This window comes from Saccopteryx bilineata, chromosome 2 (genome assembly GCF_036850765.1).
Source record: "Saccopteryx bilineata isolate mSacBil1 chromosome 2, mSacBil1_pri_phased_curated, whole genome shotgun sequence".
NCBI classification, from domain to species: Eukaryota; Metazoa; Chordata; class Mammalia; order Chiroptera; family Emballonuridae; genus Saccopteryx; species Saccopteryx bilineata.
The window spans coordinates 370,633,132-370,649,511 of record NC_089491.1 but is presented as its reverse complement, the minus strand read 5'-3'; the positions used below and the strand labels follow the sequence as shown (position 1 = coordinate 370,649,511).

General features: G+C 50.2%; 2 protein-coding genes across 3 annotated transcripts in view; one reads left to right on the top strand and one right to left on the bottom strand.

The window, feature by feature from the left end:
• The first annotated feature begins 2,750 nt into the window (after nucleotides 1-2,750).
• On the top strand, nucleotides 2,751-5,289 carry HIGD1B (HIG1 hypoxia inducible domain family member 1B). Of its 2 annotated transcripts, none has more exons than XM_066255388.1 (4): nucleotides 2,751-2,829; nucleotides 3,649-3,799; nucleotides 4,433-4,567; nucleotides 5,158-5,289. In XM_066255388.1, the coding sequence occupies exons 2-4, from the start codon at nucleotides 3,700-3,702 to the stop codon at nucleotides 5,220-5,222; spliced, it is 300 nt and encodes a 99-aa protein (XP_066111485.1). In that variant the 5' UTR covers nucleotides 2,751-2,829; nucleotides 3,649-3,699; the 3' UTR covers nucleotides 5,223-5,289. The 2 variants fall into 2 exon arrangements, with proteins under 2 accessions (XP_066111485.1, XP_066111484.1); XM_066255387.1 differs by lacking the exon at nucleotides 2,751-2,829 and adding an exon at nucleotides 3,435-3,562.
• Nucleotides 5,290-5,784: 495 nt separating this feature from the next.
• Nucleotides 5,785-16,380, bottom strand: part of EFTUD2 (elongation factor Tu GTP binding domain containing 2) — a 46,497-nt gene continuing 35,901 nt past the window's right edge. The window contains exons 15-28 of the mRNA XM_066263429.1: nucleotides 15,320-15,447; nucleotides 14,414-14,607; nucleotides 13,371-13,482; nucleotides 12,824-12,964; nucleotides 12,124-12,225; nucleotides 11,076-11,158; nucleotides 9,019-9,105; nucleotides 8,658-8,784; nucleotides 8,388-8,475; nucleotides 7,678-7,796; nucleotides 7,496-7,590; nucleotides 6,875-7,028; nucleotides 6,586-6,693; nucleotides 5,785-6,238 (exon numbers count right to left, since the gene is read on the bottom strand). Coding sequence (XP_066119526.1) covers nucleotides 6,143-6,238; nucleotides 6,586-6,693; nucleotides 6,875-7,028; nucleotides 7,496-7,590; nucleotides 7,678-7,796; nucleotides 8,388-8,475; nucleotides 8,658-8,784; nucleotides 9,019-9,105; nucleotides 11,076-11,158; nucleotides 12,124-12,225; nucleotides 12,824-12,964; nucleotides 13,371-13,482; nucleotides 14,414-14,607; nucleotides 15,320-15,447 — 1,634 coding nt within the window. The 3' untranslated portion in view covers nucleotides 5,785-6,142. The remainder of the gene's footprint in view (nucleotides 6,239-6,585; nucleotides 6,694-6,874; nucleotides 7,029-7,495; nucleotides 7,591-7,677; nucleotides 7,797-8,387; nucleotides 8,476-8,657; nucleotides 8,785-9,018; nucleotides 9,106-11,075; nucleotides 11,159-12,123; nucleotides 12,226-12,823; nucleotides 12,965-13,370; nucleotides 13,483-14,413; nucleotides 14,608-15,319; nucleotides 15,448-16,380) is intronic.

The window sequence follows — 16,380 nt, the reverse complement described above, 5'->3', positions numbered from 1 at the left end:
GAGAAACAGAAATATAAATCTGCTTCTGTATGTACACTGACCAGGGATCGATCCCGCAATCTTTGCATTTTGGGGCGACAGTTTTTCCAACCAAGCTATCCTGCCAGGGCAACTATTATTATTAGTTCTTAGGTGGAATGTTGTCAAGCATCTACATGATCTCGACAGGGAGAAGTTGAACTTCACTCTCTATCTTTTTTTTTTTTTTTCTGAAGCTAGAAACAGGAAGAGACAGTCAGACAGACTCCCGCATGCGCCCGACCGGGATCCATCCGGCACGCCCACCAGGGGCGACGCTCTGCCCATCAGGAGGCGATGCTCTGCCCATCCGGGGCGTCGCTCTGTTGCGACCAGAGCCACTCTAGCACCTGGGGCGGAGGCCAAGGAGCCATCCCCAGCGCCTGGGCCATCTTTTGCTCCAATGGAGCCTGGGCTGCGGGAGGGGAAGAGAGAGACAGAGAGGAAGGAGAGGGGGAGGGGTGGAGAAGCAGATGGGTGCTTCTCCTGTGTGCCCTGGCCGGGAATCGAACCCGGGACTTCTGCACGCCAGGCTGATGCTCTACCACTGAGCCAACCGGCCAGGGCCAATTTATTCATTTTAGAGAGGAGAGGAAGACACAGAGAGGAGAGACAGAGAGAGAGAAGAGGGGGAGGAGCTGGAAACATCAACTCCCATATGTGCTTTGACCAGGCAAGCCCAGGGTTTTGAACCGGCGACCTCAGCACTTCCAGGTCGATGCTTTTATCCACTGCGCCACCACAGGTCAGGCCTATTTAATTAATTTTACTTATTTTTTTAAGACCCCCCCACTCTATTTTTTGAGAGAGACAGGAAGGGGTAAAGACGAGAAGCATCAACTCATAGTTCCATTACTTTAATTGTTTATTGATTGCTTCTCATATGTACCTAAACCAGGAGACTCAAGCTCAGCCTGTAACCCCTTGCTCAAGCCAGCAACCTCGGGCTTCAAGCCAGCGACCTTGGGCTTCAAGCCAGTAACCTTAGGCTCCAGCCAGTGAAGCTGGGATCATGTTGATGATCTCATGCTCAAGCTGGAACCCTACACTCAAGCTGGCAAGCCTGTGCTCAAGCCGGATGAACCCATGCTGAAGCCTGCAACTTCGGGGTTTCAAACCTGGGACCTCAGAGTCCCAGGCTGACACTCCACTGCACTACTACTGGTTAGGCTAATTTCTTTATTAATTTTAGAAAGAGAGAAGGAGAGAAACAGAAACATCGATCTATTCCTGCATATACAATACTTTGGGGATCAAACCTACAACCTTTGCATACAGAACAATGCTCTAACCAACTGAGCTATCTGGTCAGGGCAAAGGCCTTGAAGTTGATTTTGATTCTTGCTGTCTCCAGACATTTCCACCTCCCACCTCTGGACTAGACCATCCATCTCTTGAGAATTCACGCCACTGTTGGGACCAGGAGAGGCAGCATGGGCGTGTGTGTGAATGACTGAGAGGAGATTTCCCATGAACGCTGGGGATATGTGAAGGCCCTGGGGACTTTCTGTGACCTTGGGTCTCTTCCTAGAGCAGTGAGTGCTGGGGAGAGAAAAGAGAGACATCAGCTGCTGGACAAATTTCCAGTGCTGAAAAGCCCCTGTAGGACAGACACATAGGGCTTAGAGTGATCTAGGGAAGGAACGAAGGCCTGGGATGGAGTCGGACTTCCTAGAGCGCTTCCCTATCTTTTCTCTATTTGCTTAGCCAGAAAAGCAGATACTTTTCCTAATCAAGGATGGCATGATCAATTAGCATTCCTAAACTTCAGTATCAATCCCAAAAGGATTTCAGTTTGGCCAGCCTCCTAGTTTACATACTTTGGAGTTAGCCACACCTGGGTTCAGATCACAACACTGTCATTTACTAGTTGTGTATCCTTGGACAAATCATTTAGCTTCTTAGAATCTCAGTTCCCTTGTCTATAAACAATACAGACATATAGAATTGTTGAGAGGTTTGAAATGCAAATACTGCCTGACCTGTAGTGGCTCATTGGATAAAGTGTTGACCTGAAACACTAAGGTTGCTGGTTCAAAACCCCAGGCTTGCTTGGTCAAGGCACATACGGGAATTGATGCTTTCTGCTCCTCCCCCCTTCTCTCTCTCTTTCCTCTCTCTGAAATGAATAAAAATAAAATCTTAAAAAAAGAAATGTAAATACCTAGAACAGAATAGGCACTAATGCCTGTCATTGTCATCTCTATAACCTGACTTAGCATCACCGCCCCCACTCCCAGCTGTATAAAAAGCTCTGGTGATATGAGGGAAGTCCCATTTATTTCATCTCTTGAACAAATCTCTTTGGTCTAGAAAGCATCCTTGAAGGTATCAAGGCCAGCACCAGAGAGCCTGCCTCCCACAATTGGAGCATTTTATTTACATCCCACAATTGTTCATAAGAATATTTGAGACAGTACAGTTCAGGGGAGAACCCAGGATCTCTATGCACCCTGCCTCTATATTCCCATTTCAGTTATCCATAACAAGTCCATCTCTGACCCAGTCACTGATGTCCATGGAAATTAAAAGATTAGGTCTAGTTAAGAGCTCCTTTCCATTTGTTCTTTCATTACTCTCCAGTGCCTGGAGCTCAGCCTGAAATTCAGCAGATGGAGATTCAGGGGGGTTAAGACTGATGCCCTGTCTTATCTCCTCCCCTCTCCATTCCTGACTTCAAAGTCTCCATAAAGCCGCCACTGCTTCTCTGAGCTCATAGTGGCAGCTTCATCATCAGCTGTTGGCCAGTTCAAAACAGACGCTGAGCCCTGGCCTGGCTGCTCGCAGTCTACTTTCGGGCCATCTCCTGCGGTAAGCACCAGCACACCGAGGACCCGTGGGGCCAACAGTTCTTGCTCCTCCAGGAAAGGAGGGGCAACTAGGTATAGAAGTTGCTGTAAGCAGGGAATTTGTTTCATGGTTAGGCTTAGAAGGTGGGCCACAGGCAGAACCCCTGGTTTAAGGACCAGGTCTGGAACTCCGTCAGTTTGTGATCAGAGCAGACATTGACAGGGGTTAGCAAGTAGAACGATAGGGGTTACCAGCCCAAGGATGGAGGCAGGGGCTGGTATTTGCAAAGAACCTAGCAAGAGATGGCCTTGGAAATGGGAGCAGCTCAGGGACCAGAATCTGTTGTGTCTGAAATCTATGCTAAAGTATATACAGATCCATGTCCAATTACTATATTTTAATCTTTGGCTCTGATAATTGGGTAACCATGCTGTGGCTCTGGTCCCTGGGGCCAGGTCCTGCTCTGTAGCTCCTTCAGGAGTAAATGTCACAAACTCAAGGCCAGTGGTGGGGTCCCAAGGCTCAAGAACTTTTCCTCCCACCCTCATCTGTGGATTTATCCAGCTGCTTTTCTTGGCCCAAGTATGACACTGATGGAGATGCAGACGGGGGGAGGGGGAAGCAGAGAAAACAGTGAAGTCAGAACAAGCTGGGGAAGACGCAGATGTGAAGGAGATGGAGAAATGGTGCTAGTGGTCCAGTCATCTGAGACAGGGCACCTGGGACTTCTTCAGTGGGGACTGTGTAGGGCATGGTGAGAGAGGGTCTCAGCGGGCAACTTTCTCCTTTCCATCCCAAACTGAAGAGCATTGGAGTTCTGGTTGTGGGTTCTCCTTTTAGGACTGGGCTGAAGCCTAGAAGCCCCAGCTGTTAACATCTGGGGGCAGGATCATGTCTGCTAACAAAGGCTGGTGGGTGCCACCCGAAGGTGAAGACGGCGTGTCTAAGAAGTTCTTGAGGAAGACCAGGGAGTCTCCACTGGTGCCTATAGGTGAGTGGGAAAAGGAATGGGGGAGAGGAGGGGCTTCTCTTAGAGAACGTCTCTCCTACTACTTCCAAAGCATGAAGCAGAGAACTCAAGTGGTCCTATTCACTGAACAATCAACAGCTAGAAGAGGAATGGACCAATAGCAGAGGTGCCAAGGGATAAAGGGATATCCCCTTACAATGAAATAAGGGAGTCGGGATGGGTGGAGGTGGTGGCCAACTGAGTGCATGGGATATAGGGAACCATGGGGCACCAACACCAATGTCAGGAGGGGAAGGAGAAGTTTGGGGTCCCCCAGGGCTTTCTTCCTTAAGGCCCTGGGAAAGTACAAACACAGCTATACCAGGATGTGGGAGCCAAAGGTGGTTGGAGAAGGGCCCAGAGCAGAGCTAATGGGGGTAGCGGAGTTATGAAGATGAGCTATTTGTCAATGGGGGAGGTGAGTCACTGGAGGGAGGCAGCCACTTTGAAAATGCCACCCACAGGAAACAAGTCAGTAGTCTAATAAGCCCCTACTCTGTGAAGATGCACCAACGAAGTTGTTCATCCAGATGCGGGTCTGCCCAGTGAGGTGTATCTCTTATCGGGTGATGTGCCTCGTGGATGAGGCCCAGGGGGCATGTTCTCTGACTGCAGGCTTAGGAGGCTGCCTAGTGGTGGCAGCATACAGGATTTACCGGCTGAAGGCTCGTGGTCCCACCAAGATGTCCATACATCTGATTCACACCCGAGTGGCAGCACACGCCTGCGCTGTGGGTGCAATCATGCTAGGTGAGTGGGGGTCACAGGAGAATGAGAGCCGACAGTTAAGGGACCATGATTTCAGTCCCTGTTCTCTATACCAAGGCTCCATACTGAGACATCTGGGTTTCCTCAAATAATCTCCTGTCCCTGGCCTGGGGACAGCGTGTCTGTTTTATGACAGTTTGTCCTAGAGGTGAGGAAAACGATGCAACAGACCATAGGCTGACTCTTCCTCTCTGGATCAAAAGGCAGACAGCTACTTACTAGCATGGAACAGTGGACAAATGCCTTTCTCTGACCCTTGTTTTCTTCATGTGTAATGAAATAGCCACCCCTGGCTTGCCTTCCTCACAGGTTGCTGTGAGGTTTCTCAGGTAGAAATGCACTTGAAATGCTTTGTGAACTGTCAAAGGGGTTGTTTCCTGACTGGGTGGTCAGGTGCTTGTAGCAGCTGTTGAGCCCTAGGGCAGGAAGATGAGCAGTAAGCTGGACTCCAGGGCACCGGCTGCGGTCAGACCCCGTGGGTGCGGCAGTTACTCCTCTCTGGGACGCCTGGGAGAGTCAGAGGGTGGGTGAAGCTTTCAATGCCATGAGGCACTTTTCCTTCTCCATCACAGGTACAGTGTACACGATGTACAGAGACTACGTCCAGAGAACGGCACAGGACACAGGGGAGAAGTAGGTTCCTATCGTCCAGGGCAGTCAGACCCTCTCACGTCGATCCCTGGTATGTTCCTAATAAAGGAGTTTTGTGGAAAATTGACAGTCTCTTCTTTACCTGGGGAAGAGCAGAGTAAGGGATTGGTCATGGCTGGTGGGGGGACTTGGAGCAAAGGGTTGGAAACCAGAGAGTTTTCCCCCAACTCCAAGATAATAGAGACTCACAGGGGACTGAAAGGGAGGTGCAGTAGACCTCCGACCCCAGAAACACAAAAACTGCCAAGCCAGCTCAGGTCCCACCTAGAGAAGCACGGTAGAGGACGGGATGCCAGGAGCGGGAGTGGGGGGGTGGGGACGGGCAATGGGCCACCATGCTCATGGGAACACTGAATGAAGAGGCAGGCGCTCCTCCCACCACAGGCTGCTTCCCTGGGGATGGAGGCAGGAAGAAGGCTGCAGCTGGGAGCAGAGGCAGGGAAACCTCATGGGAGACGACATATATTTAGAACCCAAGTGCCAGGACTAGACTGTGCTGGAGGAAAGGCTGGAGGGGTGGGGATGAAAGGAACAGAGAAAGACAGAGGTCAGAATGTTCTGTTCATTTATAAAGCATGTCGAAGGTCAAACTTGTAAAAAAAATTCCATGTAAATTCTGAGGACAGGGCCCCTTGGGGTTAAACACTTTCATCCCTTTCTCTTCCCTGAGCCCAAGATCCTCTTTGTTCCCTGGGAATGGAGCGCCAGGCAGAGGCCACAGAAAAAACCAGGGGACCGAATGTGCCTCCCTCAATGGGTTCTGGGTTGGAGGCTCTTGAGTTCTTCCAGATGGCCACAGCAGCTCCCAGACTCTGACAACAGGGAGTCCAAGTCACAACAGTTCCCAGCTTCCAGTCCAGGATGCAACCCACTGCAGGGAGCAGGAGCTGCAAGGAGTCTTGGCTCTCACATGGGGTAATTGAGCACAACATCCTGCTTGGCAAGCTCCAGCAACATAGGATCATCGAAGAACTTGCTGATGCTCACGTCTTCACTCAGGCCCTACAGAGGGTGGGCAAATGCAAGAATGAGTCCTGTGTGTTGACTGAATGACCTGGGGCCACCTGACCTGTGGCTGACTGGGGGGCTGGTAAGGGGTAAAATGTCAGCCAAACTGGTTCAGGAGCCTGTATTTAGGGCATTGTCACTGGGAAGCAGACCCCCCTTTCCCAGACAGAGGGGGCCCCAGGTCTGGCTACCTGAGGTCCATACAGATTGTATCTCTTTACATTGTACAGTAAAATGCTCTGAGTCTTTGAAAGAAGGGTCCAAAAGGAAGAAGGAAGAGAGGTAAAACTGCTGAAACCCCTTGGGGCTGGGGGGCAGCAACGGGTCTGGGGGACACACACCTTCCTGCGACGGGTTTTGATCATGAATTCCCGGGCCAGATGAGGAGCTGGCTGTGGTTCCAAGGGGCGGATGACAATGCTCTTATCCAGAGGGTCACCAGGAACAATCTGAAAGGTAAACGGCTTTCAGAAGGTCCAGGCGGACCTCCAGTGCATTTGGGCCTGGACGCGGGCCTCCTCCCGAAAAGGTTGGAAAATTCCAGTCAGGACTTAGAAGGGGAACAGTTCAGAAGGGATTGGCCTTGTACTGGTGGGAGGCCAACTCAGCCAGCCCACATCATTTTCTCACCTGCCAATGGTGAAAGACAGACAAGGAAAAGGCCTGCCCCTGCGTGTGAGTCCGCAGATCAGTCTCAAAGCCAAAGGAGTCGATCGCCGGGATGAAAGCTTTGATGGTGTATAGAGGGGAGCCTGGGATGGGCGCGTCTTGAGTTACGTGCCCCCTGAGACGGAACAACAAAGGCTGAGTCCCTGAGGTCAAAAGCAAAAAAGCAATCTGCCCCCAAATACAGTCCAGACCAGAATTACCATCAAAGAAACAAGAACTGTGAATAGGATACTCAAGGCTGGGCTCTCACTGTAAATCCCTGTGGCAGTTAAAGGGGCAGCAACCTCTGGGCCAGAATGGGAACACCGATGGACAAGGTTTCATAGACATTGCCACCACTGACACATTGCAATACTTTCCCTAGGAACTCTCTGAGCGGAGTGCCTAATAAGGAATCTCAAATTTTAATCTGCAGGAAAGCTGGGGATTTCCTCATTCCTGTTCTTATTTCCTTCTAAAAAATCAGCTCATTAGGTTTCAGGAGTGGAGAGGGTGGGGAGGCTGATCCCTTCATGGTAGCCAAGCGACTTCCTGCTCTGCTCTTTCTCTCTGCACCCTCCCGACGTGCCTGGAGCTGCTCACCTGCGCCTGGCCAGGACAGTATAAACAGCAGAGACACAATCTGCAGGCGCCTGGACCTCTACAAAGTAGTACGGTTCCATCAGGCGAGGCGTGGCCTGCAACAGAGCAACAAGAACAGGTTCCTTAGCTGGGGGATGGCTAGGGACGGAATGCCCTGGAGCAGCACAGGCCCCCTCGCTCACCATGAGGAAGGCAGAATAGACGACTCTCCGGGCCGTGGGGATGATCTGGCCCCCGCCTCGGTGCAGGGGCTCCTGGGCAACCACTGCATCTAGGATCTTAAACTTGACGTTTCGGATCACTGAAAAGAAGATGAGGCAGCTGATTAAGGAGTGGTTCTGGTGCTAATTAAGGGCCCACAAAAGATAAGGTACAAAAATGGCCCTGCAGGTGGGCATTCTGATAGGATGTGCAAGGCTTGTAGCAAAGAGGTCGGCAGTTAGGCTTATGTTCATGGTGTTTGATTCAGGCCAAGCTCGGACATCATAAAGCTTCCCTAGAAGTTTATGTGCTTTTTTTTTGCAGACATTTAATTATTTTTGGATGTAGAATAAGTTCTATGAATTGCATATTTGCTCCTATTAAGCCCAATCCTGGTCTATAAACCACGCCAAACTCATCCTCTTCTTGATACGTCTCCTCACACAAATTCCTTTTCAGGAACGAGGAACAAATATCAATCTAGAAATGACCTCATTTCTAGGATGTACTAAATGGTAGCAACAGGATAAGGAGGGAGAGAAAGAGGAAGCTATCCCAGGACATGGGTGGCCATGTGTGCCAAGCTGCTTCTCCTGCCGGGTCCCAAAGATGAGCCCACCCCATCTCCTCCACCTGGGCCCTTAGACCTAGAGGGCTAAAGTAAGGGAGGCAGAGAAACTGGTGGACTTACACTCATCACAGAGGGGTCCTTCCCTGGTTCCCCACTGGAAACCTTGAACAATGCTGTCCTTCACTGAGCCGAGAAGAGCCTTGTCCACCTGCATGGAACACACAGATCCTTTAGTAGTGACCCTGGCAACAGCCAGAGTTTAGAGGGAGGAGAAGAGGATATTTTCCTTCAACAGAAGACACAAAATACTTTCAGGAAAATAAAAGAACACTTTGTAGGTTCTTCCACTTGAGCTAAGAGACTGCTACATGGCTCCCATCAGTGCTGTACCTCAGAGGGCAGGGTATCATCCACCAGGATGTTGGGGCCGGTGGCATCAGGGCCAAAAGCCCAGATGGAACGGGCAGCCAGCAGATCCCAATCGTACTTGGTCTGGAAGAACTCACCCAGCTTCTTCCTGGGGAAGGAGGAGATAATAGAGAGCTTAGCCAGCTCTGTGATTGCAGGCTTCTGGGGCAACGGATCCTGCCTTTCTGGAGACAATCACCATAGCCCACCCACACTGTGCCCAGGACGATAGCAAAGCGGGAGAATTACTTCCCAGCAGATGTGTGGTATTACAGACGCCGCAGGAAAGCTACGGCACCCTGCCCCATCTCCCTTTAGCTCTGGCATTTCGTTGTGTTCCTACCTGTTCCATGTGATCTGGACCACCTCGTTCTCGATGTCTTCAGCAAGGCCCTTCTCAAGAGGCTCAGCAATCATGGTGATCTTGTTCCTAGTTAGAAAGAAACGAGTAATGAGGTGGGTGAGCAGAACTAGGAGAAGGGCCATTCTTAAGAAAGCATGACAAAGGGAACAGCTAAAGCAATGACATCAGTGAAAGCTACAGAAGCAGAGTAGTCAAAAGGGCTTATCTTCTGTCTTATTTATTTTTTTATTTTTTAGTGGGAGGGAGAGAGGGAGAAGGAGGGAGAGAGAGAGAGGCATAGAGAGAAGGAGGGGGCAGGAGAGAGAAAGAGAAAGAGAAAGAGACAGGGACAGACAGGAAGGGAGAGAGATGAGAAGCATCAATTCTTCGTGTGGCACCTTAGTTGTTCATTAATTGCTTTCTCATATGTGCCTTGACTGGGGGGGGGGGGGCTCCAGGCAAGCCAGTGACCTCTTGCTCAAGCCAGTGATCATGGGGTCATGTCTATGATCCTATGCTCAAGCCAGTGACCCCGTGCTCAAGCTGGCGACCTCGGGGTTTCAAAGGACTAAATGGTACTAAATGGTAGCAACAGGATAAGGAGGGAAAGAAAGAGGAAGCTAGCCCAGGACATGGGATGACCATGTGTGCCAAGCTGCTTCTCCTGCCGGATCCCAAAGATGAGCCCAACCTGGGTCCTATGCGTCTCAGGCTAACACTTTATCCACTGTGCCACCGCCTGGTCAGGCTTCTGTAAAATCTACCACTCGGGCCTGACCTGTGGTGGCGCAGTGGATAAAGCGTCAACCTGGAATGCTGAGGTTGCCAGTTCAAAACCCTGGGCTTGCCTGGTCAGGGCACATATGGGAGTTGATGCTTCCTGCTCCTCCCCCCCCTTCATTCTCTCTCCTCTCTAAAAATTAATAAAAGTAAAAAAAAAAAAAATTTAAAAATCTACCACTCGGCCCTGGTCTGTTGGCTCAGCGGTAGAGCATTGGCCCAGCATGTGAAAGTCCTGGGTTTGATTCCCGGCCAGGGCACACAGGAGAAGTGCCCATCTGCTTCTCCACCCTTCCCCCTCTCCTTCTTCTCTGTCTCTCTCTTCCCCTCCTGAAGCCAAGGCTCCACTGGAGTAAAGTTGGCCCTGGCGCTGAGGATGGCTCCATGGCCTCGGCCTCAGGCACTAGAATGGCTCCAGTTGCAGCGGAGCAGCGCCCCAGATGGGTCGAGCATCACCCCTTGGTGGGCATGCCAGGTGGATCCTGGTCAGGTGCAGGCGAGAGTCTGTCTTTCTGCCGCTTCCCCCCCACCCCCTGCGTCTCACTTTGGAAAAATGTAAAATAAAAAAAAACAATAAAAAAATAAAAAGAGCCCTGGCCGGTTGGCTCAGCGGTAGAGCGTCGGCCTAGCGTGCGGAGGACCCGGGTTCGATTCCCGGCCAGGGCACACAGGAGAAGCGCCCATTTGCTTCTCCACCCCTCTGCCGCGCCTTCCTCTCTGTCTCTCTCTTCCCCTCCCGCAGCCAAGGCTCCATTGGAGCGGAGATGGCCTGGGCGCTGGGGATGGCTCTGTGGCCTCTACCTCAGGCGCTAGAGTGGCTCTGGTCGCAACATGGCGACGCCCAGGATGGGCAGAGCATCGCCCCCTGGTGGGCAGAGCGTCGCCCCTGGTGGGCGTGCCGGGTGGATCCCGGTCAGGCGCATGCGAGAGTCTGTCTGACTGTCTCTCCCCGTTTCCAGCTTCAGAAAAAATGAAAAAAAAAAATAAATAAATAAAAAGAATCTACCACTCTTTTAAAAAGTAAGGTTTGGGGCAACATTTTAAGATGGTCATATTATACAGAAAGGAGAAGTGACAACTGCAAGTCATCCTTGCATAGGAAGTCGTATGGCAAAGGATTTCATAGGATCATGTCCAGAAGCATAATGGATCAGAGGCCTGGGCAAAATTCAAGTATCCTAGGCACCCCATCCCAAGCTTTTAGGGTCTCTATTTACACAGTGTTTGTAATTGTGGTGGAGACTGGTGGGGAGGGGAGAGTGTAACCCCCAGCTTACTTCTTATTAGGTGTTTCAGCAAAGCACTTGAGGGAGGATGTTTCTACCACTGTTTCACAAAAGGTAACAACTGGGTCAGCCACCTGGGAAACAAGATAAATTATTAGGCAAGATCTCATTTTGTTCGAAGGACAACCTTCTGCCATAGGGAATTCCGAGGGCCTCCTGACACTACCTCTGTGAGAAACCCCCATCTTAACCAGCATCCATGACGAATGCAATAGCAGGCTAAAAGTCACCATCACTAAGAAGCCAGAGAAAACACTGTAGTGCAGCATTTATGTCCTGGGGCCAAAGGTACATGGGGATCAAATTTAGATCTAGATTAGAGTCCCCATAGGTATCATTCAATATCCGTTTAGCCGTCCCACTACCATTCACTGAACAGATCCTGCAGGTTTGTTGGAGCAGGTAACAAAAGATTTTCTGGGTAGTACCCATTCCATTCTCAACCCGTGATGTCTGGGTAGCACAGCGCCTCCCTGAAGCTTCCATGTGGCCCGCACCCAGGAAGCCCAGCACTCCTACAGTCCAGTCCTGGGCACATCAGTAGAAGAGTCTAAGGGGGTATTTGAGAGTATTCATTCCTCCCACCATAGGGCCTTGAAGGAAATGTGTGTCTCAACTGGAAGACCGAGGCCATGGGCAGTTTAATTGAGAGGCTATGTCAAGACTTGACAGTGACTCCAGGAGTGCCAGGCCCCACTCTCCTTGAAACCATTCACTCTGATCCAATCAGTACACATGGGTTAGTTGTCAAACTTTTTTTTTTTTAAACAAATGACCAAGAATAACTTTGTCTTGGGAGCCTTGACTTTAAATATATGACACTGAGAATAACCCTGCAGAAGGGGACAAACCAGATCTCAAGTGCTTTCCCATTTAGGGAGCAACAGATCATGCTTTTCTGAAACAGAGCTCTAGTAGGCATCCCTATACCCTTGGGCCTTCCAGGGGAATCTACGATTTAGCTGCCTGTGGAATCAGTCTGGAGCTGTGAGCCACGCCCCTGGCCAGGCAGGCACTCAAGAAAGGGGCTGTACTTTACCTTGATGTCTATCTCCGAGTACATCTTCCGCAAATCATGCATCACACAGTCCAGGTAGAGCTCCCCAGTCCCCAGAATCACATGCTCGCCAGACTCTTCCACCTGAAACACAAGAGCCCTGGTGGTCAACGCCTGGACTCTCTTGTGCCTGTAACAGAATCCACTATCACACACAGATGCTGCTCATCATCGGTTCCAGACTCTTCGAGAAGGATCAGTGGGGAGCAATGACCTATGAGTCAGTTGTCAAGATATCCGGATCACTCAGCACAGTGCTACTTGTGTGAGGTCACCAATTTTATTCCCATCTCAGCCATTTAGGGAAAAAACCCTGCCCTATGTCTGTGGACATAAGCTGACCTTCGAGTCCTGGCCAGCTGCTCAGGAAGGTATGTTGGCAGGCTCAACTGTGCAGAAGGGTCAGAGTGACTCACTTTTCCCTCTATATTTTCTGGAAAACTAATTCAAGGTGTACTCTCCAAGGGACACCTTTTTCTTATACAGACACTTGTGAAAGATGCACACAAATGTGTGTGCCCCTCCCCGCAAACGTGTGTCTTGTCCTGCCCTAAATGACAGTGACAGGGATTAAGTCTTGATACAGGCTGTTGGCAGCAACAGCTCAGAGATGCCTGGGGGATACGAAGCAGCACGTAGCGGGGCAAGTAGGAGGCGGCAGCTGCTGCGGGCCTCGGCCTACCTTGGTGGTGAGGGAAGGATAGCTCTTGTTGACCTTGCGCAGACCGTCCAGCATCTTGGGCAGCTCAGAGGGGTTGACTGGCTCCACAGCAATCTTGATAACAGAGGTGGTGTTGAACTTCAAGGGCCGGAAAATCTGAGCCTGAGATCCAAAATGCAGAAGAGTGAGGACACTTGGCACAGAAGGTGCGCAGGTAGGAGAAGCTGAGGACCTACTTAGGAGCTGACTCTTCTCCAACTGGGAGCCATGGGAGCTACTTAGAGGCAAAGTGAAGGGCCATTTGTTTCCGTGTATTCTGGCAGAACAAACAGAGAAGGTAAAGAATAAAAGGCACTCCTCTTAATTCCTAGCACTTGAGCAGGGTGCTCAGCAGGGTCAGCTCTAGAAGGCTGAGCCCGTGTTGAGGCTACACTGTTCCCCTGGAACCGGGAAGTGGCCAGGACTCTGGGTTGGTCCCCTGCGAGTTCTGCTGCTGTTGCTCATATGTGCCATGGTCCCTGTGACCCTCTAGCTTAAGCCAATTCAGCTGCCTCTTCAGAAACTCTACCTCCTCATTGCCTCGGGGTTCAGTGATGGTTGCCGTCTTCACAATTGGTTGATCGACACCTTCAATCAGAACCCAGTTGCCAGCAGGAACTCGGTTCACCTCGATGTGGTACCTGGAGCAACATTCAATAAACAGCAGTGACACTCGGGCAGAGTACTCATTCCATAAAAATGTACTCAGCGCCTGCTGTGTGCAGGAACAGGAGCCAGCCAAACAGATCCTTACTTTCTAGCAACGAAAAACTACAATAAACAATTAATTACATAACCACGCATATATGTAGTTACAACCTGGTAAGTGTCATGAAAAGAAAATGCAAGGAATTAAAAGAGGACAAGACAGGAATCCTAATTCCAGTTGGGTGTTGGTGGTAAAAAAGCTGCTCTCAAAAGCAGAGAATGTAAGGAAATGCCAAAAGCACCAGAGAACACACAGGAGCTGTCCTAGCTCTTCAGTTTTCTTCTGCCTTCTAGTGAATGGGGTGGATGTAAGGAGGGTCAGGGGCCTTCAGCGAGATGTAGCAGCCACGTTAGGAGCAGGACCGCTCAGTTCTGCTTCCTGGCTGACATGCCCCACCCAGGAGCCAACAAGAAGCCCAGAGGCCCGAGCTAACTTTGATTCTGCAGATGGGGATGCTACAAGGGATCCAGCAAAGTCTTCTCTCTTGGTCAAAGAATAGTCAGTGAGGTTGAGAAACTATTTGGGAAGAAACAGAACAGTTATAACTTAAGAACACAGAAGAGGAAGAGGGGATTAAGATGAGTAAAAACAGAAATGCTGCCACAAAGTTCATATCATACAAGCCATCCAAACACAAAGGCAGGGCTCTTGGCATTATCCCAACAGTAGCTGCCTTTTGGCCATCACACTGTGGGGTTGTAAGAACTAGAAGTCAACAGAGCTGCTGAGGGAGCGCCATCTTAGCCCCTATTGGAGGGAGCCAAGCAGCTACTGTATTTCCAGGGAGGACCACCCCTTCCAGCTGCTTGGGCAGTCCCAGCAGAGAGGACAGGCAGGCCCCCAGAGGCTCTGGTTTGCAGTACCTGGCCACGGAGATCCAAAGGCGGCCCACGGTGCATATCTGGGAGTCTTCCTCATCCTCTAGGGTGTAGTTCTCCCCCAGCACCTTCACAGGCTGCCCCGCATGGATGGTGCCGCTCAGCACCCGGCCAAAGGCGTGAAACTGAACTCCATCATCTGTGCTGTACATCTTTGTAGTGTGGCACATCAGGGGACCCTGGAGGGGGCACAGTGTAGCCTCAACCACACACACTCTCTGGGTAAGTACCACTGAGTCCACTTCCCCTCAAAGCAACGACATGAGCTCTAGGAGGAGGCAGCCCAGACCCAGAGGAAGATGTAGCGATCTCCTGGGAAAATTACAACCCCACTCTCCCCTCTACTAATTAGTAGACATCAAAGGCATGACAAAAAATAAAGATTTTCCTTTTTCCTGGGGAGATGAGGGCAATAGGGAAGAAAAGCAGGTTTAGGATGGCAGTCTGGCACGGTTAACTTGGAAGATTCTAAGACTAACTTGCTCCAAAGACGTAACTAACAATTCTCAACTGGATGTATGTTTATGCCAAGAAACTAGACTGCCGAAGGGATGGCTGGGAAAATTTTTAAAAGCTAGGTCTGACCAGATTAGCAGCCATTTATTGAAACTTAACTACCTGGCATGAACCATAAAACTTTCTTAATGTTATTTAAGTCTCATAATGACCACACACGTATTATCCTCATTTCACAGACCCAGACTCAGGCTCGGAAAGACTGACCAATGTTCCCAAGATCATACCATTAGTAGTGGTAACATCAGGCTTTGAACTCAGGTCTGTCAGAAGTACGCAAGGAAGGGGGAAGAAGGCATTACTTCTGTGGTCAGAAAACAGCGTCCCCACCCAGGAGAGAAGAAATCAGAGAACTGGGGAGCCACATTCCCTTACATCAGGGTCACAGTCACTCATGGCCTCGCCGAGGTCGGAGTCCACACCGCCAGTGTAGGTGTGCTCAATCTTGGGCTTGGCGCCCACCTTTGGGGAAGGGATATGCTGCACACACATGTCCACAAAGCCTGTGGAGGAAGAGAAAACCATTACTCTTCACCCTCACAGGGGGATGTGGGCAGTGACTTACGCATCCACTCGTAATGGTCCGAAAGCAAAGTCAGGGGGCTTTCTGCTCAAAAGCTAGGGGGAAGTGATACTGTTTCCTGGGAGTGTGCTGCTAACAGGCTGAAGTCACGCTGATGCCAGAAAGGACAAGAAGCAGGTCTCAGTGGTTCCTTGGAACTCAGCTGACAAAAATATTCAAATATCTCTAATAATCCATGACTTTTTATTGAATATAAACACTCACTGAACACTTACAAAAAACTAAGTAAGTACCCCATCTCTTCTTTCTAGTAATCTACTTAGGACAATTGTTGAATTGACTCTTCCCCTTTGGCAAACACCACATATATTTCTGTTCAGTTTTCCTGTTTTTCTAACAGCCAGTAAGCCATACAAGAGAGAACCTCCATTAGCATGCTGGGGTAGGAGTGTTTGCTTTAGTGATGTCGCCCATGTCAGACTGATGGGGAGTCCAGAAAGAACTACGTATGCACTCTGGAGACTCAGATCCCTAGAGCCCACTAGACTCGGAATCAAACAGTTGCTGAGGAGACCCTTAGACATCACCTTTTCGTCTCCTTTATTTTACAGATGAGAAATCAGAGTCACAGAAGAACTGGATGGCTGGCCTACGGTCACCCAAGGAAGAGCCAGGGCCAGAGCCAGATCAAGACTCAGGTCTTTTCTCAACCAGTCCAAGGCCCATTCTCCTGTATCACCTGCCTTCTATGTTACTAAAATACGGGAGAGGTGAGCTCAGGGGAAAGAGAGATTTGAGTCTCCAACCTGTCCCCTAAGTCCTAGCCTGGTGCTTTCTCCACTATTTCCCATCACCCACAAGTCCATCCTCCTGACTGTCCTGGGGCAAAAACACCAGAACCTCTCTGGTCAAA

Coding starts and splice junctions, on each gene's coding strand:
- HIGD1B (XM_066255388.1), top strand. CDS start 3,700: ATGTCTGCTAACAAAGGCTGGTGGGTGCCACCCGAAGGTGAAGACGGC. Junction 3,800..4,432: donor GTCTCCACTGGTGCCTATAG/GTGAGTGGGAAA, acceptor CTCTGACTGCAG/GCTTAGGAGGCTGCCTAGTG. Junction 4,568..5,157: donor TGTGGGTGCAATCATGCTAG/GTGAGTGGGGGT, acceptor TCTCCATCACAG/GTACAGTGTACACGATGTAC.